The sequence below is a fragment of the Melospiza melodia genome, chromosome 1 (genome assembly GCF_035770615.1).
Source record: "Melospiza melodia melodia isolate bMelMel2 chromosome 1, bMelMel2.pri, whole genome shotgun sequence".
Lineage (NCBI taxonomy): Eukaryota > Metazoa > Chordata > Aves > Passeriformes > Passerellidae > Melospiza > Melospiza melodia.
This window is the reverse complement of record NC_086194.1, coordinates 15,129,227-15,154,073: the sequence shown is the minus strand read 5'-3', so window position 1 is coordinate 15,154,073 and position 24,847 is coordinate 15,129,227. Positions and strand designations below refer to the sequence as shown.

General features: G+C 39.3%; 1 protein-coding gene across 7 annotated transcripts in view; it reads right to left on the bottom strand.

Annotated features, from left to right (window-relative positions):
• EPC1 (enhancer of polycomb homolog 1) overlaps positions 1-24,847 on the bottom strand; it is a 65,347-nt gene that overhangs the window by 2,978 nt on the left and 37,522 nt on the right. For 2 of the 7 annotated variants that reach the window (XM_063148706.1, XM_063148668.1), the window contains 12 exons: positions 20,408-20,567; positions 18,279-18,424; positions 17,987-18,193; positions 17,471-17,619; positions 15,972-16,128; positions 14,478-14,651; positions 14,277-14,366; positions 14,043-14,191; positions 12,571-12,923; positions 6,954-7,037; positions 726-844; positions 558-644 (listed from right to left, as the gene is read on the bottom strand). In XM_063148706.1, the coding sequence (XP_063004776.1) occupies positions 558-644; positions 726-844; positions 6,954-7,037; positions 12,571-12,923; positions 14,043-14,191; positions 14,277-14,366; positions 14,478-14,651; positions 15,972-16,128; positions 17,471-17,619; positions 17,987-18,193; positions 18,279-18,424; positions 20,408-20,507 (1,815 nt within the window). In that variant the 5' untranslated portion in view covers positions 20,508-20,567. Of the gene's footprint in view, positions 1-557; positions 677-725; positions 845-6,953; positions 7,038-12,570; positions 12,924-14,042; positions 14,192-14,276; positions 14,367-14,477; positions 14,652-15,971; positions 16,129-17,470; positions 17,620-17,986; positions 18,194-18,278; positions 18,425-20,407; positions 20,568-24,847 lie in introns of all 7 variants that reach the window. The other 5 variants (XR_010026702.1, XM_063148687.1, XM_063148676.1 and 2 more) reach the window with 5 other exon arrangements.

The following is a 24,847-nucleotide window of genomic DNA, read 5'->3' as shown; positions in this document are numbered from 1 at the left end:
AAAACAAACATCAATACACCAATAAACCAGAACTGTGGACCAGTCATTTTCTCAGATCAAATCATCAGCATTTGGCAAAGCTGGTTAAAGTCTCAACTGTGATTTTATTGTATTACCATGCACTTGCAGCTCTGTTAAAACAACCACGACGATATTCCCACAACTATCCAAAACACTAAGAAGCTGATTTCCGAAGTTCTATGTAACACTGCTTCACAGATCAACCTGTTTTCATGAAACTCCAAACTCAATTCAGCAACTTGGAGGTTCAGATTGCAAACAACTTCTGAACCTTTTCATGTGTACATCACCACTGTAATCTCCCTACATATTTATGAATATTAGACACTTTCACAGCTGTATGGAGGACATATGTATGAGTTAGCTTTAATTAACTACAATTCTGCTCTGAAAATCCCCCAATGACAAGAGGATGATGACATGGCTGGAGATTTCTGCAATTCATATTTCTAAGTCTTTGAAAATTTCATTAATTGACTGATCCATCTTTTTTTTTTTTGTTAAGAGGGAGCAGAGGCAACGCCTGCCACACTCACCTGCAGTGTCCCTTCTAAACACTTTACAGAATGGCTATGATGTAGATTCAGGCGAAAGCCACTTTCCTGTTGGTTAGTTTCAAGGTTCTATGGCAACAGTTGACAATTAGAGATGAACCCTGGTGGGAAACAATGAGGGATAAATCATAGCACAGACAAATCCCTCACCTGTGATGTGTTGGCAGAGGAATTACTATTTGCTTGCTGTTGATGAATTTGTGCAAGCTGCTGTTTCTGCATTAGTGCCAGTTGCTGTTGATGTTGCTGGTATTGTTCGGCTGTAAATGCTGAACAAAATATAAAACGAGAAAATACTGTATCAAAATATTTGGAGTTGTGTATATAAACACATCTACTTTATAAACCTAAACCCCCACCCCCAAAAACAACCACAAGTTCCTAAGAGCCTTAAAGCACCTTTATGTCAAAAAGGCTGGCATCTTCCTAGAAATTTTTGTCCAAACAGCTTCTCTTTTTGTTTAGTATATAGGCTTTAACTGAGTTTAGCTCATGATACTAAGAAGGAAGAGGGAGAAAGGAAACAAAATGCAAACAGCTCCACCAAAAACTCTTTAAAAAGAGATTAAAAAGAATGATTAGGTAGAAATGGCACCACTGTTTTCACCTTGTGAAACTACAGTATCAGCATTATTAGTGACATAGGTTTATATGCCAAACTTGGCAACTATGCCCCTCACTGACAGCATTCTGAAGGCAGCAAGGGCCGACAACTAAGATTTATGTTTCAATTGAAAACATCAAGTTGGGCATGCCAACAACTGGGCAGGCTACTGCTGTACAGTACCTTTTTTGTTTGTAGCTGCACATGTACAAGTAACTCCAGCAATACCAAATTTCACAGAACTATATCCTTTTCTCTAAAATCTTTGAGAGGTGACTCAGTGCATCACAAGTCAGGCGGAATTTTATCCATTTAACCCACAGGTATAAAACTGACAAAGCATAATTCATACAGACTGACAAGGGATGCCCAATGGCGCAGCAGAATCACTGCTTGCACTGAAGTTATTTTGTGTTTTAGTTTACTTTTCCAAAACAAAATAAAGTCTCAGTTTTCAATTTACAAACTGAATCAAGGTTAGAGTTTGAATGCACCTGCAAAATACACTTTTCAGATTTTCCTTCAATTTTATATTCAGATTGTTCCCAAACATGTGCTGTAAATAGTACTCATACTTCAAGAATGCACTGGAAGTCACGTTTTTGGAGAAGTTCACTACTGCTTGGCAACAAATCACTATCACACTTAAGTCCTGCTCACAAATTGAAATTTTTAAGAATCTTTTGTTAATCTACTCCTTCAGGCTTGCTTGCCTGAAGAAAACACATTTACATCAAAGCCATAATAATGTCCTGCTTCTGGATACAACAGGATTCTGAAGAACAATTATACCTCATGTATAAACTTGAGTAACAAGTCATATAAATGGCTGCAATATTTGGAAACATCAGAGCACACACTGCTGAGCATGCATTTTCCTGGTGTTGTCTTTTTCTGGTGTTCAAATTACTTCTAGTAAGTACTAGAAATTGCACTGAAATTATGACCAGCAGTTTCCTATTTGAACACTTGAAGCTATAAAATTTTACTCAGCTGTTACATTCACATTACCTTTTTCATAAGTAGCATCTTTGAGCAAGTAAGGATGTAGCACTTATTTATATAGCCACAAGCAACAAATAACTTACAATTACTTCTACAGTTAAGTAACACTGCAATATTTTAAAATTATTCCTAGGAGATTATCTTAAAAGTAGCAACCTCACTCATAAATGTCCTTAAAAAAAACCAAACAACCCAAATCAAACAAATAAAATTTACAAGTCCTTTAGATTCTTTCTTAAGTTGCCATCCAACACAAGCTAGAGCAAGAAAGCTTTAGCACACAAAGATTAATAGGTAGAAAGCTGAGCAGCAGAAAGAGAGGGAGGAAAATGGATATACTGTTCTGGTACTGAGAGATATCTATTGTTTTTTCAAACCCTAAAATTTAGAATCAGCATACATTTAGCCAACATAGTGCCAGTGACACTGCAGGTTCCATTTATTTACTTATGGTAGGATTTCTCAGGGTGTCCTGTGCAGGGACAGGAGTTGGACTCGATTGTACTGATGGGTCCCTTCCAACTCAGTAGATTCTATGAACCAAAGTATTTTATTCTGTGGTATAGCACTGTAAATATATTGCTTAGGAATAGATTGCTTAAGTGATGTAAACAAAGACAACCCACAGAATTACAAAAAAGGGCAAAAAAGGATATGCTGCACCACCATCTTTAACTATGATTAAAACTTCCACCATCATAATCACCTTACTTGTGCCTATTTAAGTGAAATCAGTAGCTCATTTCAGTTTTCAGTCCTAGGTATATTTAAGATTCTAGCTATAAAACAGAGCTGAGATAAAAACAGTCACCTGTGTTGGTTTAACCACCTCCAAAGTACTGCTTTCTTTTGCAACAGCAGCAAATGAAACTTATGGAGATGAGCTGTGTTTGTTTAGGAGAGACTATGCTAAATAATAGCTGGAAGCACTCTATTTTTTCCAGAAGTGACATTTTGAAAAGCTTTAATTTTTGAAATTGTACACCAGTTATTTTCTTTTTAACAGCCTGGGACTCTCAGAGCTGTATGCATCTCACCACTCTGGGAAGTTGTACAGCTGTCAAAGGAAACAAGTGACAGAAGAACTCTACTACCACCATAATACTCATCTATATTCCAACTGCTCCTCCTCCATTTAAAACCAGTACCTAGAAAATACACTCAAGAACAACTAATTTCAGGTTTTTCAATTTAGGTTAAACAGTCAGCAATGTTTTTGCTGCTTCCCTTATGAAAAACAAAACTCTAACAGACATTTCAAAGTATTATTTACAACAATATCAGGAGTTTATTATGAAATTCAGAATCAGTTGCATTGGGTTTAGAAAGGCAATACTACTCAGAAAGGGCTGCTGCAATCTACAGCCTCCTAAAATAATCTGATTGATATTCCCTTTCCATTCCATAAACAGAGACGTTAATGTAGCAGAACAGGTTATAGATTGCTATTGCATAAGCCAGGTCTTCCCTCTCCATGCTAAAGAAACACTACACTGAAGGTTTTCATGAGAATATTGCTACTACTCTAAACTATCCAAATCACAATTTCTTCTGAAGACCTGCAAACTAGGATGGCATAACTTTATTCCTCTTCTGTTAAAGGCCATCATGTATTTTGTTTACACTACCACCGGGTTTCTTCCCCTCCTGCTCTCAGAGTACAGCCCATACTACATTTCAGTTGAAAAAAGAAACACACTGATTGTGAGATATAAGTTGCTTCTGAAAATGTAAAAACCCATTTGTATGTACTTTACAAGAAAGTACTTTCACCTATTTAACCTTACATACTCATTTCCTGTGGCACCCCAGTGTGACTGGAATTGGGGAAATCACAGGGGCTCAGCACAGCAAAGTCACGGTGTACTGACTGTACCTCTACATCTGCAGGTACAAGCCTGAGCTTCTCAAAGAACAAGCCTAAGTTCAGCTGTCTTTTTTTTAAAGAATCAATTCAAACAGAACATGTTGCTGCACAAAACCATGCTATTAATGTGTTATGTGGCTTGCAGAGAATACTTTCTGCTTGCCTGCAATGTAGCATTGATGCAATTGGATGAGTGCCAAACTCTGCATGTTGCTAACATCAGTTCATCTAAAAAAAACCCCCAAAAAACAGCGAGTATCCCTAAAAAGCTTCTTCCAAAAGCTTTATTCTCTCTTTCTCTCTTCTCATTTTTGTTATAAAAAAGAGAAGGGTTTTCAGCTGTGTCCTTTCATGTGTGTCAAAAGAAAAATGGCACACGTAGAAGAAGAAGGAAAAATGAATGTCAATGTCTTTTTGTCATACAGTGCTCTTTATCTGCCTGGAAAAAGATGAGCAGGCAAGCAGCAAGCCCAGACCTTTTCTGAACACTTAAATCAGTAACCACATTTCTGGTAACTCAGGAGAGTACTGATACACCACACAGTGTAACAGATTCCTGACATTACTGGAGACCTTCAAGGCTTTAAATAACATTAGTAAAGCAACAGAAAGCCACATAACAGCTTGAAGTTTACAAAGGGGATAAAACAAAACAAAGTTTATAGATGACATATGAGATCTTAAGACAGGCTCGTGCTTCAGCAGCCCCAAACAAGGATGCAGTGCTTACAGGCACTTCTCAAACAGCATGCTCCAGCCTCAGTGGTCATGGTTCCATCACACAGTAATGAATATTTAATAGTGCAGGATTTACCTAATTAAACAGTGATGAAACACCCAGTTTCATCCACTACACAGAATCACTACACAGTGAGGGGTAAAGGGGGAAATCTCAACCATCACCACTAATACACAACAAATAAGAATTTAACCATTTCCTAATCTCTCAACTGTCTTTCACAGCCAACAGCTGTATCTTGCCACAAAACTTATACATACTTTCCAAGACATCTTCAGTAATTTATGCAAGTCACTTGACTCTTAAGCTAACCTAGTCCAACTCTTTTTCTAACCTTAAACATGAGGAATCTTTAAGCACAACTCTGCCTGAAGTTATTCACATCTCAAGATGGTTACCAGAAGATCAGCAACTCTTTACCAAGAGACTTAGCTATACAAATGCTTGTTTGTTTGCAGCACACTATATCAAGTGGTAACATCTCAGTTGAGACAATCTCCAGATCTGAAGTCAGTACATGATGTTACGCTGTTATCCTCTTCATTTAACAGCTTGGGACAACACACACACAAATATTCTGCAACTGCATTGGTGCTGTACTTTGGCAGCAAGGAAATGTTTTTGGGCTTACAGACCAGAAAAGGAATGGAAGGTAGAAGAAAAAACTTCAGGAGTTTTCAGCTTTGAGCATAAGGAATGAAACCCTGTACAATTACTGATACTGACTGACAGGATAAATGACTCAGTATCTCCTCAGTGACAGCTACAAATCCTGTTTTATTACAAAGTGAGCTATTTCACACTGCACTATGAATGTGTTTTTCTATAATCACTTCTGTGAGTATCTGTACTCCTTGGGATAATGACATATCTATTTTTTGCTTGAACTAAGCCACTGAATATAATTTTCAAATTGCACGATTCTGTTTACATATCAACCAAATTCTATGGGATGGTGATACTCAGCAGCTACTGCTTTTCAGAGCACAGAGTAACAATGGTACTGTCAATGGACCTTCCAAAGATCCACAGTTTGCAGCAGTTCTACACTGCAATATAAATACTCTAACAGTGCTCACTGATTGTACCACAGCATTTAACAAGTACTAGACTTACAATGCTGTAGCTTACATACAGCTTCTCTGAAAGCTCAACTTCTTCCCAGAAGTGGCCAAAAACAGTGACAAGTGAGTGTCTGTGGGGGGCTGGCTGTGCCATCTGTATGAACAGATGGGCCTTTGTACAATCTACAGCCACAGCTTCTGCTCCCGACTGCTGCTGCAAGTTTCACTGGGAGGTCACTCACTTGTGAGTTACTTTGCTTCTCTCAAGAAGGAAAATACAGACTCTTTAAGTTGACAACAATAACCAGTTTCCTAAAAAACCCAGGGAGCATAACCCAGAAAGCAGAAAATCCATGTGTAACCTCCTGGTCCCTCTACTGGCATTCTTTTCCATTTCTGGAATGGAAGATGCTCACTAGATTTGCCAGGCAAACTGAGCAAGCTTTGTGGAGTAAACACAATGACCTAGCTAGGTAAGCTTTTTTCTTCTCTAATAAAGTTTTAAAAAATTTTAAAACTGAGAGACTCAAACCGCATAATTAAAACTTTTGACAAGTGTTTCAGTCCTGCTAAACATCTTAAGAATTAGATACTTAAATTACAGTAGTTTAAAAGCTGTTTCATAACAAGTTAAGTATCTGTTCTCAAGAGCAGAAATTACATTTCAGTGGGAAAACTGAAACATTAAGACTACATCAGGTTCAAAGAACTCTATTCCATTTATAGAATACTAGATTCTATGATCCTTCCAGTGGAGGTGAAAACCATTAAAAAGGCAGTTTTGATCCGAAGAAAGTTCACTTAACTAAAGCTTCCAAACTTTTCCAGAAATTCAATAAACCAGAGAACTGCTAAAGTGTGTGGAAAGATGATCTATCATGTTACAATGCCTTCTTAAGGGAAATACATACAGCAGGGATGTGATGCTCTCATAAGACACCAGTTAGTGGTTACTAATGCCAAAGTGCATGCAAAGCAAACATCAATCACAAAGCTAAGTAATCCAGAACATCACATTTTTAAATCTCTGTCTTATGAGAGATGTTATCTGGCTTACACTGCCTGGTTAAAGATTTTCTACTGCATAACAAATTCTCACCAGTGAATTCAGAAGATTGGAGAGACTTAGAGCCATCAGTGTGATTTAGTATTTGATGCACCAGGCTCAGAGATGTTTCACTTTCTGAAAAGAAGTTCAAGATTGGTTTTACTTAAACATGGCATTATTGCACACTATGAGAACACGAATCATTATGCCCTTGATTATTACTGCAACAGCTTTTTATTTCAGCCCAACAGAACTGAAGTGTGAAACTCCTAACATCAGAACTGGAGAAATTATAAACTAGATATAATGTCTATGTATGCACTCCTTACTTGGTAGCAGAAGACAGAAAATAATTAATAAGGATTTTTTACTAGCATTGAATGAAAGCTAGAAACCTTTCTATGCACTTTTATTGGTCTGCTCATTGTCTTTAAAATGAGTTTCCACCAAAATGTCACATGCTAGTTAGGGTACACACAGTTTACTGCAGTTACAAATGTGACCATCCTTGCATGGGATGCAAAGTGTAACAGCTCCACAGGCCCAGAGATCTTCAACTTTGGAGCAAAGTTTTACTCCAACTGAATTGAATGAGAAGATCTAGTAAGACTACAAAGTCTTGAAGTATCTGGAAATGGTTCAGGTGTTTTGAAAAGTATCAACTCTTCCTCATCCACAGTCACATTTCCCAGACTAAAGCAGCTTTTTAATATTTCCTCCTTCAAACTAAGTTTAGGATGGGCTATAAACACCTGTTACTCTTGAAGCCATTGCTTTTCAACTAAGATCTCAACAGCTCAGTCACAGATGGGCCAAGACTACTAAATTCCAAAGATAACTGGAAGTGGCCATTACAGATTTCAGTATTTTTCATCACCAAGTTTATCCTGTTATGTGAAAGAAGCATTTCAAAAAAGGGAAAGTAGTGACACAGAGCACTACTGAGAGTACGAGAGATGCAAGGGTTAAATAAAAACATCTAAACACAGCCAGTGATGGCATGAAAGCCACGGACAAGTCCTTCCTACAAGGAATTGCCAGAAGGATTGAGAAGCTTCCTCCTGTTTCTTTCTGGGAAAAGCCTATCTAAAACTTGGCATCAGGTATAACACCTTAATGACAACATGAAAAACAGTATAGAATCAGTGGTTTGGGTAGGAAGGGACCTTAAAGAACATCCAGTTCCAAACCCTCTGCCATGGGGAAGGACACTTGCCCCTACAGCAGGTTCCAAGTCCCATCCAACCTGGCCTTGAACACTTCCAGGGACGATGGGGCTTCCACAACTTCTCTGGGCAACCTGTCCCAGTACCTCACCATCCTCACAGTAAAGCATTTCTTTCTAAGAATTTCTTCTAATCTAAACCTACTCTCTTTCAGTTTTAATCAATTCCCCTTTGCCCTGTCACTACATGCTCTTGTAGAAGTCCCTCTCCATCATTCTTGTAGGCTCCTTTCAGATACTGGAAGGTCCCAGCTAGGTCACCCCAAAGCTTTCTGTTCTCTTCTCCAGGCTGAACAAGTACTGATCCATCAGCCAACATGACATATTTGGGAAATGGAAGCACAGCTCACTACCCTGCTAGATCCCCAAGCATGCAAAACTGCTTTTAAAAAGCAGATTAAGAGGTACAAAAAAAGCATGCAAGTTTACTGGGGAAAATGTTATTTCTATGGAACTCCCTCAGTAGAAGTTACTAAACAGCAATGCACAATTTGCATCACATCACCTAAATGTCCATTTTACAAGAAAATGCAATGCATTTGACTGTATTCTGAGTATCCACAGCTTTTCATATATAGTATGTATATTTCATATTATATTTCATATATACAATCCCAAACACAAAACCTAACAGTTTTCAGTAAGGCCTCTTCTCAAAGAGTGATTTCTCAACTCAGTTGAGCAGCTCCAGTCGACTGCCAGCCTCTTAGCCCTGCCAGCTTTCAGACCCTGTTTTCAAAGTGAACCAGCTTCTGGGTGAAGAAGGCAGAAAGGAACAGAATGCAAGACTGCTGCCTGCTCCCAGTGCTCCAGTATTTCACTAGTGGCAGGTGTCTCTGCTCTGCCTCCTAAACACAAGGCTGAAATGGAATGATACAAGTGTGCAGCTTTCAGTGTCTCTAACTTTTGTTTATGAGATCCAAGCATGCAAAAATGTGAATGCAGCATATTTAACACAAAGTCTCCAGCAGAGAGCAGTTTCTTAAGTGATGGAGGTCAAAGACTTGGTTCTGCCAGGCAAATAGCAACCAATCACCAGGGGACACAAACACTTCAGCTCAATAGTCATACCTACTGTACACTCCATCTCTGAGGATTATGACTGAGAAACCTGACACTGTCAGCAATACAGGCTCCTTTACTGAAGTAATTCTGCTGCTAAACAAGTTAATTATCCACAAAAATAATGCTTTAATGTTCTTGCTTCCTTTTTAGTGGTGCTCTGAATAACATCTGCTAAGACCTTTTAATCAGCTCTTCTCACAAGAGGGCAAAGGATACTTGTTCATAAGTAAGATCAGAAGGAACCACCCTCTACACAAGTGATGCTACTTGGCCACTTGTTCCTACTGCCCAAGTCTAGCCTTCAGCACACCACAAGTGTTCAGGCAACCTGTAAGGGATTTTAAGACACCCCTTCTCAGTTTACACACAAAATCTCAATGCAGCAACTTCCACAAACCTTTAATACTGAGTACTCTGAAAGCGAGAATCAGAATAAATTACATTTCTTCAGGATCAAAGGCACTTCAAAATGTTTATAAAATGCCCAGCTCTGGGGAAACCTCTCTCTGATCTTCAGGATGAAAATGAAGGCTCCCTGTAGCCAGAGAATGCTATGCTACAGCACAGCTTCTGTAACATATCCTCTCATTAAGAGAAAACCTGAGATACCATCTCTCAACCTCATGGCCCTGCTGGCCACATATAACAGACCCAAGGAAGGTATTTTCCATGTCTGCATCATGCAAGGCAGAAAAAGCTCAAGACTTTCTTAGTAGGGAAACCAACACCACTCATGTGATGGCACATGATAAACATGGCAACATGACCACCTCTGTTGGTCCCTACAGAATCCCAGGATGAACATCTTAAAACTAATACAGTTTGACCACAACTTACAGTAGCAGTGAAAGGATAATATGACTTAAAAATACAGATGTATTAATAGGTGTTTTCTGACAAAAGACCAATTGCCACCTCAAAAACCTAAAAGGCAAAGAGAAACAAACCTAAAACATCCACACCCACAAACTCCCAGCTTCAAAAACAACTAAGAAAAAGCAACAGGGAAACCCTACAGGGTTGTTAAGCTGCAATAGTAACCACTACAAAAACGTCAGCAGGGCTGTTAGATACCTGAGGTTCTTTACAGGACTGGCTACAGAAAGAACAATCACAGAACTCAGCAGCTGCAGCCCCCCTGACAGGCAGCTCTGAAGAAGTCAGACTCAGACATGAGAGGCTTGAACACACCTGTGATCTGTACAGACAACGTATCTCACGGCATCCTTTTAGAAAATGAAAAAAAATCCAAAACACTAAAACCACACTGGTACCAAGATGAAGCAAACTGTGCTCCTTACAAACATTTACAACTGAACAGATGATCAACAGTAAATCAGACACACACAGACTTATATACACTCCAATGCCACAAAAATCACAATTAAGATTGTAAATAATTATATGGATACAATCTATCTGGTTATGATAATAACTAGTGACTGTCCAAAGACTCAATTTAAAGGATACCTATGAATTCAGACAGCTGTATTTTTTTTATTGAACATTTAATTTCCTGTATCACCTCCTAGCAAAGTTATGAAACTAAACTCCACATTTGTATTTTGAAAAGCTTGGAATACTTAAATATTTTTCACAGAATTCCAAGCACAAATCAATGCATTATACCAGGTACTTACACTAGCATATATTACTTTCCCACATGCTTCAATATGCAATCACACAATTAAAACCTTCTCTGGGACTCATCATTATAAATAATTCCATTTAATTCCTAAATGATGTAGATAAATATCCTTACCACCTATTTCAGGGAAAAACACTCTAAAAGGATGTGTGTGTGTTTATTTCTACAGACACACACACAGACATGAACTTTAAACTCCATCAGCTGATTTTTCAAGTCTACATGAGTTCCAAATGTAAAGCACTGTCCATGAATACCTTGCAGTGTATTTACACTCTGTCCAACACACATTAGTTTTGTTTTCCCTCTCCTCATCTGGCTACCACTTATCACAGTTCAGCCTGACCACCAGGCAGAGAATGCCCTCACTGACTTCTGGATTTGTTTTACTGATTCAGGCCAGTGAAAGAGCAGAATTTAAACACCAAAAGCCACAGTAAGATCACAAACCATAACAACCATCAGTTTTAGCCCTAGTACATTTCCAGCAAGAAGAATCATGAAAGAAGAAAGGGGCATGGGGGCAAGGACCTACTTCTAGGCTAGCATGGAGGACTAGCATGAAATAAAGCAGCAAACAACAGCTGCTCACTAACTCCACAAATGCAAGGAGAAAGAATTTTCAGGAAAAAGCCTCAAAACATGATACAGGAGGCAAGGCATATAATATAGTGGCATACAGAAGATTAAAGTTATCTGATAACCAGTGTAACAGTCTTTAAAGCAAATCACCAAAACAACCCACAACTCACTTAGTTTATTAGGTATATGCATCTCTGCTCGCCACACTCCTACATTATCCAGGTTTTCTGATTGATTTCCAAAGCCATAATTTAATATGGCAAGGAAAATATGATTCTAGATACTCCTTACAAAACCATGGTGAACTTCTAAGATTGTTTTATATAAAAAATGATGTCACTTTAACCTTCTATTAAAAGATGACATTTACAGTAAGTAACTCATGAATTTTGATGAGTTGCTAAGTTCCATTCTAACCACGTAAATACCACTCTTCCAGTGAGAAGAAGCAAGAGTGATGCTATCCAATAGTGTTCCAATTAAAAACCACTAACACATCACATTTTTTCAGAGTCAGATCCTCAAATCTGTAATTATGTTCTATAAGATGTAATCTGCCACTTGCTGACAAGATGTAGAGGTGATTAGTCCAAGAGTTTTGCTAAGCATAAGCAGATGTAGCAGTGAGGGTGGGCTAGATACTTCTTGGCTGGGAAATGGCATTTAAGTTCATTTAAGTTCAAGTAAGAATTCATAGCATGCTGGGACTCTAAATGCAAACATTTAACCTAAACGTTTCCCATCACTGCCAGAAAAAATTTGGTACATAATATTTATATTAACATTGTACTAGAAAAAATTTTGTGCATAATATTTATATTAACATTTCAATTAATGTATTTTTAATTTCAAAAAATCCAAATATTCAGTGAACTTAAACCCTACACTGTTTCCATACTGTTTCAACTTTTATGTTTCGACAATTGTAATTACATACCATTGTAGCATTTGTATAAATCTCAGATGCAGTACACTACTGTTAGCAAAAAATGCAAATAAATTCAATGTAGCAAAAAGAGTCACACTTGAAGATAGGCTGTAACCATCAAAATAGACCACAATGTAAAATATGGATGACCTAATGATATTCCGGATTTTCTGACTTAAGTTTAAAACTTCTAGAAGCAAGTTTGTTAAAACAGACATACCAATATGTGCTGAACCACTGCTACTTTTACTTTGTATAGAGGTACTGCATGTCTGGGTCCCGGGTTGTGCTGTGCCTGTTCGATTTAAACCCCTGTATAATTTCCTACAGGAGAGTTCATCATTGTCACTGTCATGTAGGGATGGTGTCCGAGGCCTAAAATGCCGCCATCTACATGATTTGATATTGACTAGTATCTGACTGAGGTCTTTTGAGAAAGATTTGTCCGAGGTATTTGTTTCTGAGGTATTGGCAAATTGACTGATTGAAGAGTGTTGCGATGAGGAAAAGCCTTCCCAATCCAGGTGATGAAATGCACTATCGTAGTCCGAATGCGCTCTGTCCAGTAGCACCCTAGAACCAGAACAAAGCACAATTAAACTGCGGCAAGGAAACACCAAGGAAGTCATCAGTTTGTCATATGTGCTTGTGGATGATTAAAGGATAAAAGCTAGACTGAAGTATTCTAGAACAAGCCAACACACACATACACACTCCCCTGACACAATGCACGACCACCTGTTATTTCACAGTAAGTATTTAGGTATTTATTTAGGTATATTCTCGCTTCTACTGTCTGAAGAAGAGCTGAAGTACAACATCACATTTTTATTAAGGATATTTCAACAACACAGAATTAAAACAAAAGACCTAGAGAATAACACTCCTTAAGTAAAAAGTGATTAATATGTCTGCTAAAGTAACCTCATTTCCAAAGCCTTACTCTCATATATACTAACTATACCTACAACCATCCCAAAACAGTAGGGATGTTACACATTAACATCCAAATTCCCTTGGAAACCACCTGATAAGAGCCATCAGATCTCATTCCAACTTTGCTGATTGGCCAAGCTGGCTTACTAATAATATGTGGAGAGGTGCAAAGCATAAATTTGAAGTGCAAATCAGCATGCTTACTTTTAACAAAAATTTAATACAAATGTACTATTTTCTTAAAGACATCACATACTTACACACTCAACCATTTATAAATTGTTTTCAGTAAAGATTGTTAAAAGCAAAATGCCTGAAATAGGTAATTTGGTATTTTTCACAATGTTTGAAATTTAACAGCTATTATAATTTCTAAGCATCTCTCTCAAAATAATCCAATACTGTCTAAACTCTGCAAAGCATTTTTTGCAAAATACAGTTTTTGTTATCTTGAAATGCTACTATTTGAGCATAGCTATGCAAGCAATTGAAAGTCAAACCAATCACAACTGAAGATATACATGCATTTTCATGCCAAAAATGGGATGAAAGCAATAGAAAATCCCAAGAACTATTTGCAAAACATTACTAAAATAGCTTCCACTAGTGCAAAACAAAAATTGAGCGATTAGCAAGCTAATCTCTCTGTGATGGCTCCAATTTTTTAATTTTTGGGTCTTTTTTAGACTTTTTCTTCTTTGCATCTTACTGATTTAATTTTCTTTTTAAAACCAGCAACAACTGCACAGCACTTACCTTCCACCACGGCCAACCCGTCTCCGTGCAAACCCAATACACCTCTGGGGGACAGTGAGGGTGGTTAAGCAGTATCTGTAACGCACATCTCCTAATCTTCCCTCCTTGGGGCTACTCCACGGCCAGTTGCCAGGTTGGTCTAAATGAGGCTTAAAAGAATTTTAAACAATTAAACACAAGATGTTTTCACACAGTGACACTCTGTCTTACAATGCACAAGGAAATTCTACTTACAGCATAGTACTGACAGCCTGCTTTCCTACGGAAGGCGAAAGGACCATCGGGATCATTTTCTTCCTCAGCCTCCGAAGAACCAGACAAAACCTTTGGAGAGAGGATGAGGTGAGAGTGGTGTATGAGGACAGACATTAGAAAATTGCTGAGTTTTACTTCTGCTCTTTCCCAAAGAGCAGCACAAAACACTAGAGGTCCTACCTGGGAAAGAGGTTCATCATCTGAGCTAGGAAAATCATACTGATTCAGATCTTTAGCATTAAAGACTGGCAGTGCAGCAGGACTTGTCTGTTGAGGAGCAGCAGCGGACGAAGGTAAGACTTTTGGCTTCTTCTCATACTTTCTTTTGGGTCTAATAACATCAGGTTTATCTTGCTGCAAGGAAAATGAAAGCAGTGTAAAATTACACACAGAAGAAAATTACATTAAAATAGGAGTTTAAGTAAACTCCCGTGTAAGCAAGGTCATTACATTGACATGAACTCAACTCTCTACCATGTTCCCAATAAAACATGCAGTCATTTCAGAGTGTCTGAATTTCATTTCCAGTAACTGAAACACTGAACAGACAACGTGGAATCAAGCACTGTTTGCCCAATCTGTGGTAGGTAACTCACTAGCAGTTAAGGTAACAGTACTACTTTGGAGCAGACCAAAATATGCATCATGATCTCTATGGGGCACCTTTTTTATTTCCTAGTATTTTTAATTGGTACCCATTTATGTAGCATCAGGGTATTACTAAGTACCAAGCAATGCTCTGAAGGCAAAAAACTTCTCCAAGATTTTCAAAGACTTCTCAAAGATACTTATAATCTTGCAAAAATCTCTAAAAATTAAACACATTTCCCCATACTATGCAAAGTCAAATTTAAGAGTATTTCCCAGGTTTCCAAGCTGTGAGACACTGCACTGATCCAAAATCACTGATAAGCGAGTACACACCAGCAATCACAAGGACAATGCTTTACTACCAGTGGAAGAATTTACTGATTAAAACCACCTTGTCAAATTCAGAACAGCCTCTGAATATTCTTTAGTTACAAGTTGCCTTGGTTTAAAATTCAAATTATACCTCAGCCTTTATCCTGTGTCACCTGACCTATTTAACATGCTCAGCTGTTCGCACTGTAGCTATGGTTTGTATGACACAAAATTAAAGCCTGCAGGGAGAAAAGTACTTGTCAGCCGTCTAAATCAAATAAGATTATTTGAGACTTTACTTAAATATTAAACCAAAGATATACAGCAGGGGGAAAATTATCAATGGATCATATTTCAGAAACAAAACAAGCCCTAACCCTCTGTATTAAATTAACTATATAGCTTAGAACAATACATGGTATTCACATCGTTAGTTCTATCTTCATACAATGCCTAAATATAATAAATACAGTTTTGTTCAGTACATCCCAGCTTTATGGACAGTAGTATGTTTCCATCTTCCTGAATAAGAACACAATTGCATGTGTCCTTTTATCTGTAGTTTGTCTGTACTTCCTTTATTTCTATCTTGAGGAATGCTGGTAATCTGTTATCCCTAAAACTCCAACAGAACAAAGCCATTTTATTTCACTTGCAGGCTTTGCTTCCCTATTGTCAGCTCTAAAAAGCTTCCTCCCTCCTCTAATCCAAAAATGGTGTATTTTGTACATTCACAGCACAAACAGTAACTCTGTTATTGACATGACTTACTTTGACTTTATATTCTTTCAGTTCCATAGCTTCTTGGTGTTTATAAGAACTGCTGTTAGTCACAGGAATAATGGGAATAGCATAGGTGGGTTTCAGTGGCTGCCGCTGTGCCATGACTTCAGACATGATCTCTCCACTGTAGTCACCCAAATTATACCTGAAATCAGAATAAATTTTATTTGTTGGAGTACAATATCCATCTGGTAAAAAATTGAGAAAAACAAATTAATACTTGCAACTTGGGGTAAAAGGAATATCTATCAGCAATAAGTGCAATAAGTGCAAAAAGTGCAAATATATATCAGCAATAAGTGCAAAAGGTATTATTCCAGAGAAGGAGATGAATAACAGCAAACTCACTGCAGTGAATAATGCTGACAGATAAAAAAAGGACAACTACTCTGTAAAGCGTCTCCAAAAGTTAATAGTGTAAAGAAAGGAGAGGGCTACCCACCCCTTTCCTTGGGGACTGGTACTATTTAAAGAATTTATCACTCAAGAAGTTTTAACAGTGAAACAGAATGCCTTATTCATGAATCCTCCTTTTGTGTTACAGAGTACTTTCAACAAGCAGACCCATGAAACATTACATTTCAAGTCCTGTGAGAAATGCTGAGCTGAAATACAGCTCTCTACCTCCAGGGGAGAGATTTAAGTCTTTGCTCTATTCAATAGCTTATTTCCTTTAAAAAGCAACTGGAAAAATCTTCCTGATTTCTCTTCCCTGTTTCTGCTGAAAATGCTCAAGGCTTAAAATAAGTGCCCTGATAGAGCAAATTTAGCTTGTCTCCCTAAAAACCCAGACTAAGAAGTCAGTTCTGCAGTTTTAGGTACTCACTTGAAACATTTGCTTTCAAGCATGGACACTTAGAATCTGAATAGACTTCTCTAGCCTAAGTATCAACCTAAAGGACAACTCCACACTACAACTGTGATCCTCAGTCAACTGGGAAAGCGACACTTGGCAGAGCATTTGGCCCACAACACAGCCAATCAATAGGATGGCAAAAGAAGCACTAGCTGGAGATGACTCTCACATTTAATGCTGCATGAAATGCTTGTTTTCCTCAAGATGGATACTAGATCAAGCTTTTTTCGCAAAGAACAGAGATCATTAAATCGAAGAAGAATGGTATTGATTGAAACTGGCCTTAAAATAGCTGGGATTTCCATAATCTACATACTTAACACACAATTTCAAATGATTTTGAAACTATGATCTCTCTTCTGGTATAATATACAGAGTAGATACCCAAGTTTGAAAGTATCTACACATGTAATAAAACAATGTAGCTTAGTATGACAATAACCCTCCCTTTAATAAGCAACTTTCTAATGTTTTATTTTTTCTCCATAAGCAAATATGAATATGCTATCCTGTAAAGATGAAACAGAGTCTGAACTTATTTTTCAAATCTCCCACTGTTCAAATATTCAAATATACCCAAATATAAAGTAGTTTCCAAAGCTTTCTGCAGCAAATTTTCAATAAACATTACCTCTTTTCCATAATTTCCAGTGTTAAATGCAGCAACTCTCTCTTGCTTTTTTCCCTCCTTTTTATCATCTCCAGGATGGTTACTGCACGACTCAGATCTCGACGCAGCTTCAGCATCTTCTCATAAGAAGCTTCATCATTTTTCCGATTCTGCAAATACACAAAACACGTGTTTTCCCACATCATTCAAGTTAAATAATCTGAATTAAAGTAAGTTATAAATATTGAGGTATATTAAAAAAGTCACATGCTAAACCAAAGAGAAGCATGTGCATGCTATAAATGATACACAGCTTGCCAACACCCCAAGTATTTAACAGTAAATTTAGTGAAAAAGTGAATATAAACTTTCATTCAATAGTGCAACTAAAGCAGTTTTATGTTTTTTGCCCTAGCAAATTAAAAACAGAACATTCAATTTTTTATTATGTTGTAAATCTTTTCTTGAAATAAGCAACTTCTGGAAAGATAGAGAATGAAAAGAAAGAAAAGCTGAGGGAGGCATTGATACACTTACTTTTCGTGTCTGCATCTTTTCCGTTCGTCTTCTAAAAGCAACGTAAGGGTCATTTGTGCTGGAGCCATCTCGTTTTTCCTGCTTCACTGCTGGAATAAGTGAAGGACCTCGACAATTTTTCCTCTTTTTAATCCAGTACTCGTATACTTCTCTGATCAATTCGTCATCTTCCTTCAGCAACAGCTTGGCCTCTTGCAGGCTGACTGGCTAAATGTAAAACCCAGCATGTCACTTTGACACAGTAATACATAGAGCGTGAATTTCAAATTCTTTATTCAAAGTACCGTTGTACCTGCTGACCGCTGCCCTTTTCTAGTCTGTCTATCATCTCCTCAAATTGCAAAGGAGAGATGTCCATTCTTTTCTTCAACTTATTCACAAAGATCTCATCTTCCGAATCCATGTCATAATCTGGCTGCTCAGCATCCAAACTAAAAGCTAAATGATACAATAAAAGTTAAAGTTAGTTTTACTACAAAAATGAATTGTTCTAATAGTGCCCACAGCACACACTTCTCAAGAGAAAACCAAAATTATTTGTTAGAATTTTGTAATGCTACTTCCACATGGATGTAAACATTGAGGTTTTTTCCTTGAAAAAAAACCTGCCCTATTAAAAATTAGGCATAAAAGTTTACATCAACTTGTTATAGTTCGTTAACCAATGAAAACTTATTAGTGGTCAAACCAACTAACAGCTTACTGCTTCACTGCTTCAGTAAGACATTTTTAGATTCATTAAAATCTTCAATGCTGCCAAACATTCTGGAGTTTTATGTATTGTACAATCAGCAGTTCAGATTTCAGCCCAAACACACATCAAAGGCACTCCTAGCAATGCATGTGCAGCCTGTACTACAATGATCTTAACATATCCTCACCAGTGATTTTTGTGATGTAGATGAGTCAGACTACACTGGCCCAGCATGATCTACCCTAGGTAGCAAAGCATCTCCAAATACAAGTAATGTCTTGCAGAATGCCAACAACTGTTTGCAATGGTATCCTACCAAAATGCATCACTGCACTTGAAACGTGACTCCCCAGTTCCCATGCCTCATTCAAATTGCTGTGGTTGGTAAGACACAAATTTCTTTCCAAGTGCACATGTGAAAACACATACCCATTTTTAATAAACAAATAGGTAGAATACAGTGCAGCTTAAAATTGACAATTCCAGCTGTTAGAACAGCCAGATAAGGAAAGTAAGAATGAAAAGTACAACCTTAATATCAGCATGGAAGACAGCTAGCAGGAAGGAAGAACTTTTTTACAATGAGGGTGGTGAAACACTAGAAAGGTTGCCTGAAAACTGGTGGATGCCCATACCTGGAAACATTCACAGTTAGGCCGGCTCTGAGCAACTTGATAAAGTTGAACTCCCCTCATTGCAGGGAGTTTGGACCTAGGTGATCTTTAAAGGTCCCTTCCAACCCACACTATTCTACAATTCAAATATTTTAAGCCATTATTGAGGCTCGGAATGACATACAAGTCTAGCATTTAACCAAAGTTAATTAGGCATGAGATATGCTTACATAGCACAGATACTACTTTTCCAATTCTGTTTATTACACCATACAACAGAATTCTGCAACAGACTGTATTTTTCTTTTTTTTTTTTCCAAAGGTATCTGAAGGAATGCAGTGCTCACATGAAGGGTCATATCCATAGCAAACAGCTGCTATCTTCCAACAAAAACAAGACCACAACAAATTTGCAAGTCATCAGTGACAGCAAACTCCATCTGCTTTTAGATGTAGAATACTTGCACCAGGCATAGGCAAATACTTCAACTGCTATTGTCATTTCTGGTTGGCTCCCCAATCCACTCTATGGCCATTTTATCCTGGTGATGCTTCAGGAACAGGTATTCTGTTTCTTAGGCATGAATTATGTATTTTCCTCTTTAAGTAGATTTGTGTCTGTGCTTGCTAACTAATCTAAATTTCCCTCCAAACTGTTACTACTGAACAAGAATTAAACACACTTCTTTATCAAGTAGAATTTTTTCAACATGTTGAAAAATAAATTCTCAGAAGTCATTCTTGATGGGAGCTCAGACATTTAATGAATAATGTCTTAACTACTAGTAAAATAAATTCTCACAGAATCATAACATTGGAAGAGACCTTCAAGATCGAGTCCAACCCAAGCCCTAACACCTCAACTAAACCATGGCACCAAGCACCACATCCAATATTTTTTTGAACACATCCAGGGATGGTGACTCCACCACCTCCCTGGGCAGACAATTCTACTACTTTATCACTCTTTCTGTAAAAAACTTTTTTCCTAATATCTTTTTCCTAAAACTTTTTCGTTGGCACAGCTTAAGACTGTATCCTCTCCTTCTGTCAGCTGCTGCCAGGAGAAAGCAGACCCCATGCAGATTTCAATGAATGTATTACTTTACTTACGCTGTATGTGAATCAGCTGCTTTGGCATTTTAAATTCTCCAGGATATATAGACTCATAGTATGCAATATTACTTTCTGCTTCTGGAACTGGTATAACCATGTTATCCCTCTTCTCTCCATAGACTTGTTGTGCTGAGATAGCCCGCTGCAAATGATGTTCCTATAAAAAAAAAAAGAAAAAAAAAAAGTGAAAGGAAAACCTGAGAAAACATTTTCAGAACTCAGCCTCGCTCAGGTTGAAGGCGGTATTTCTCTGCAAACGTTCTCTCTGCTCAGCCCTGAGCTGGAGAGCGGACGCTGCCCGGGCCGGAGTTCCCCGGCAGGTGGCGCTGTCCCCCCGCACGCCCCTCCCGCCCCGCAGCTTCCCAAGTGGCCCGGGCCGGCCGGCGCTCCGGCACCGCGACACGCACAGCCGCTTCAGAGAGACGCTTAAGGCCATCAGACATACAGAGTATAACAAGTGTAACACAACATAACGCTTAATACTACTAGACATACAGAGTATAACAAGTAGTTGCAGACAGACATTGACTCCAGTACTATTCGGTAGTTGCCTTGGCCATTTATTGTCAGTATGTCAGAAAACCACAGAGGAGGCTTTGCCATCATTGCCAATAAACAGCAATGATTTCTATCCAGTGAATGACTTCTAAAGACATTCTCATTTATTGTAATGCTTCCCATTATCCTCCCTTTCCTTTTCCTAATCCATCAAAAACCAGTAAAAATGCAAACCATTCTCCCCATAGTTCTGTCAAGACAGTGACTAGTACCAGCAGAGTTCATACAGTTACGAACAGAAACCACACAGATGTGTGCATGCCTTTAAGTGGCTTACCAACAATACAACAAGGTATTTTTTCCTTATTAGCAGTGCTGGTTTCCTAAGTTTCTATTCTGTTCCTCCCCAGGTGCTCAGTAAACCAGTGCTACAACAGTTATGCCAACACATCTCTCAGTGAGATGCTGAGAAATACTAAAACACTGAAATACTTGAAAGCAGGAACTGTAGCAAAAGGGCAGCAGTGATGGTTTTAACACTGAATGTATGATGTTTATCCATATGATCTTACTGTATCTTTGGCTGTCTGACTTAAATTTAAGTACTTTGGTACAAGAATGGCAACTAAGATCTTCTGTCTAAACTTTAGAATAAGATAAATAATCAAGAAGGTTACAAAATAGGCTTTATTGTAAACTGCAAGGTTGACACAGCCTGAAATTCAACTGTGTTCTAACATGTAATTCTGCTAAAAGAATTCACAGGAATTGAGCCTATCTTCACACAAGCTGCAGCCATTATTTCACATCTGTCCCCTGGATAAAAAGCTTCTTCGTGGAAAGAAGAGACCAATCACGAGAACAAGGCACAGCAGAGCTGCAAGCAGAACTCACTGCACTGCTTCTGACCTGCAGCATTTGTTAAGACCAGACACACATATCATCTAGGAGGTGTGGCAGCATTCCCTCCTGGGTATGGACCAACTAACTTATTTTCTACCTTTGACTGAATTACTGCTGTCAGACATCTCAATATTTTGTAAACTGTAATAATTCTTCAGGATTACACAGCTACAACCTGTTGCCTAACAGGGAACTAAGCTTTATCTTCATATAGCCAGTAGGATTCTGCATCAAATAGATAATAGCCAATGTTCTTTTAGTTAAGCAAATACTTACTGGTTTTATAATATTAAGGGTTCATGGTGTATTTATCCAGCTTGTGTTTATAACACCAAAAAACTGCTTTATTTCAGAGAAGAAAAGGATGTCATACACTAAATTAAGATTCCAATTTCTCTGATCCACCTCTGACATGGACACAACTTGTAAGTACCAGTAGCCTATAGTTCTGTATTAAGAGGTTAAAGTTACCTGTATTTAAAGAAATCTTAACGGTATTCTTAAAACAAAAGCACAAATCATGGTTTTGCCTTTCATCCCAATTACAAAAACACTCACTATGTGAGCAGAGAGTCTTAGCAGCGCCACATATTACAAAAAACAACTGTGTAAAATTCCCCCCACTGAAAAAAATTACCCTGCTTGCTAATTGTTCATATGAATTTCAATTTGCCTCAAAAGACACTCCACTAAACAGAAGGAACTAAGACAGGGCAACTTCTCCTTATGCTTCCATGCATTTAAGTTTTCACTTATTTGGACAAACCCACAAGAGCAACTTTGCCCCCAACTTCAGTATCTCAGCTGGTGGCTCAGCACATCTCTCTCATTTCTGGTAATTGAAGTGGGTTGAGTGCTGGCCCAACACCAGGGCACTCACTAAAATTATTTACTCATTTTCTGCTGTGAGAACTATTAGGAGAAGGGCAAAAGTAAGCTCAAGACTTTATACAAAGAGTAGAAAGAAAACTTTATTAACAGAACTAAAAGAGGAATAATAAGAATCAGGATAAACCTTCAGAACACTTCTCCCCCCAACTCTTCTCTCCTTTACCACCGACAACATAAAGGTTCAAAATTTGGTATTTTCAGTCAGTTTACCACTTCTAAAATATCTTCCTTCAGTTCACTTAGGGAGAGAAGTCTCTCCTGCCATGCCATGCAGACTTTTCCACAACAACAGCTCTCTCATGGTTTTAATTTTCATGAATAGCAGCCACCCGGAGACCCACAATTGTGAAGTTCCTCCCACTGTTTGGTAGAATTCTCATAACTACTACCATGGGTCATCTCAGCTCATGGGGTGCAACTTTAAGGATGAGCTTGTTCTAATATAGAAACATAAGTCCTGTTCTATTATCTCTGGGAGCAGAGGTTTTCCACAAAGGTGACACTAGCTCGGTTGGTGAGAGCAGCGTGCTGGTAGTGCCGAGGCTGTGGCATCCATCCCCATATGGACCATTCACTGAGTCCACAAGAGTTGGACTTGATGATCCTTGTGGGTCCCTTCAGCTCAGAATATTCTGTGATTCTATCCCTGGGGCAAGGTTTCTCATCTCTCTCATTTCTCTCTTTTCAAGCTTCTCATTGGATCACAGCTACTTGAACATCTGCTGGCTGAAGCACTGATGCCTCTGCTCATGGCTGTGGTTAGAATGCCACATCCCCCCAGGGCATTCCAGGAGTCACAGGGAAAAAGAAAGAAAGAGTCTGATGTATCAAAGATATCTTTACCACAGCCTCACAAGAGAATTTCAGCCCAAGACTAAGGCATCTCCTCATTCTCCTCCCATCTGGGGTTTGACTCCTCCTTCACTGGCCGCAGTGTCTCCATGTTTTCTTTACATGTCCTCACCCTTTCCTTGTCTCTCACTTGAGAGAGGGCTGATGTCTGCAAGTTCCATCCATGCACTGACAGAGTTGGTATCTTGCCTGGGCCTGCACACAGCCACACGATCTCTGCTGGCCAGCGGCGGCTCGGCCGTGGGCTCTTTTGCAATCCTGCTGTGCTCAGCTCCAGCCGTGGGGCTGCTCTGCACAGGCCTGCAGGGCCCTCTGCTCCCAGCCACAGGGCTTTCCTGGGGCACTGGCAGCACGGCCTGGCCATCCTGAGCAGGGCCATCCTGAGCAGGGCCATCCTGAGCAGGGCCATCCTGAGCAGGGCCATCCTGAGCAGGGCCATCCTGAGCAGGGCCATCCTCAGCAGGGCCATCCTCAGCAGGGCCATCCTGAGCAGGGCCATCCTGAGCAGGGCCATCCTGAGCAGGGCCATCCTGAGCAGGGCCATCCTGAGCAGGGCCATCCTGAGCAGGGCCATCCTCAGCAGGGCCATCCTCAGCAGGGCCATCCTCAGCAGGGCCATCCTCAGCAGGGCCATCCTCAGCAGGGCCATCCTCAGCAGGGCCATCCTCAGCAGGGCCATCCTCAGCAGGGCCATCCTCAGCAGGGCCATCCTCAGCAGGGCCATCCTCAGCAGGGCCATCCTGAGCAGGGCCATCCTGAGCAGGGCCATCCTCAGCAGGGCCATCCTCAGCAGGGCCATCCTCAGCAGGGCCATCCTCAGCAGGGCCATCCTCAGCAGGGCCATCCTCAGCAGGGCCATCCTCAGCAGGGCCATCCTCAGCAGGGCCATCCTCAGCAGGGCCATCCTCAGCAGGGCCATCCTCAGCAGGGCCATCCTCAGCAGGGCCATCCTCAGCAGGGCTGGCCCTGGTTAGAGCTCAGCAGCAGCAGAACCTCAGCTGAGCTGCATCGCGGGCTGAGCCAGCACCCAGTTACCTGTTCAAAGGCCAGAAGCAGGAGAATTTTTCCTGGTTTGTTCATTTTTAAGTGTGATTTCACAGAGGCACGTTCAGCTTCCTTAAGTGGTTTAATATTCAACATTCAAAACTAGCCAGCTGACTGGTTTTGTTGAGTCTGGAGGAAGCTGTTAGCAGTCCTCACAGAGAATCACTTCTGTAAAAGACAGATTTTCTCTTTAACTAAAAATCAAACCATGCTAAACCATGACAGTAACACATATAAATCAGGTACAAT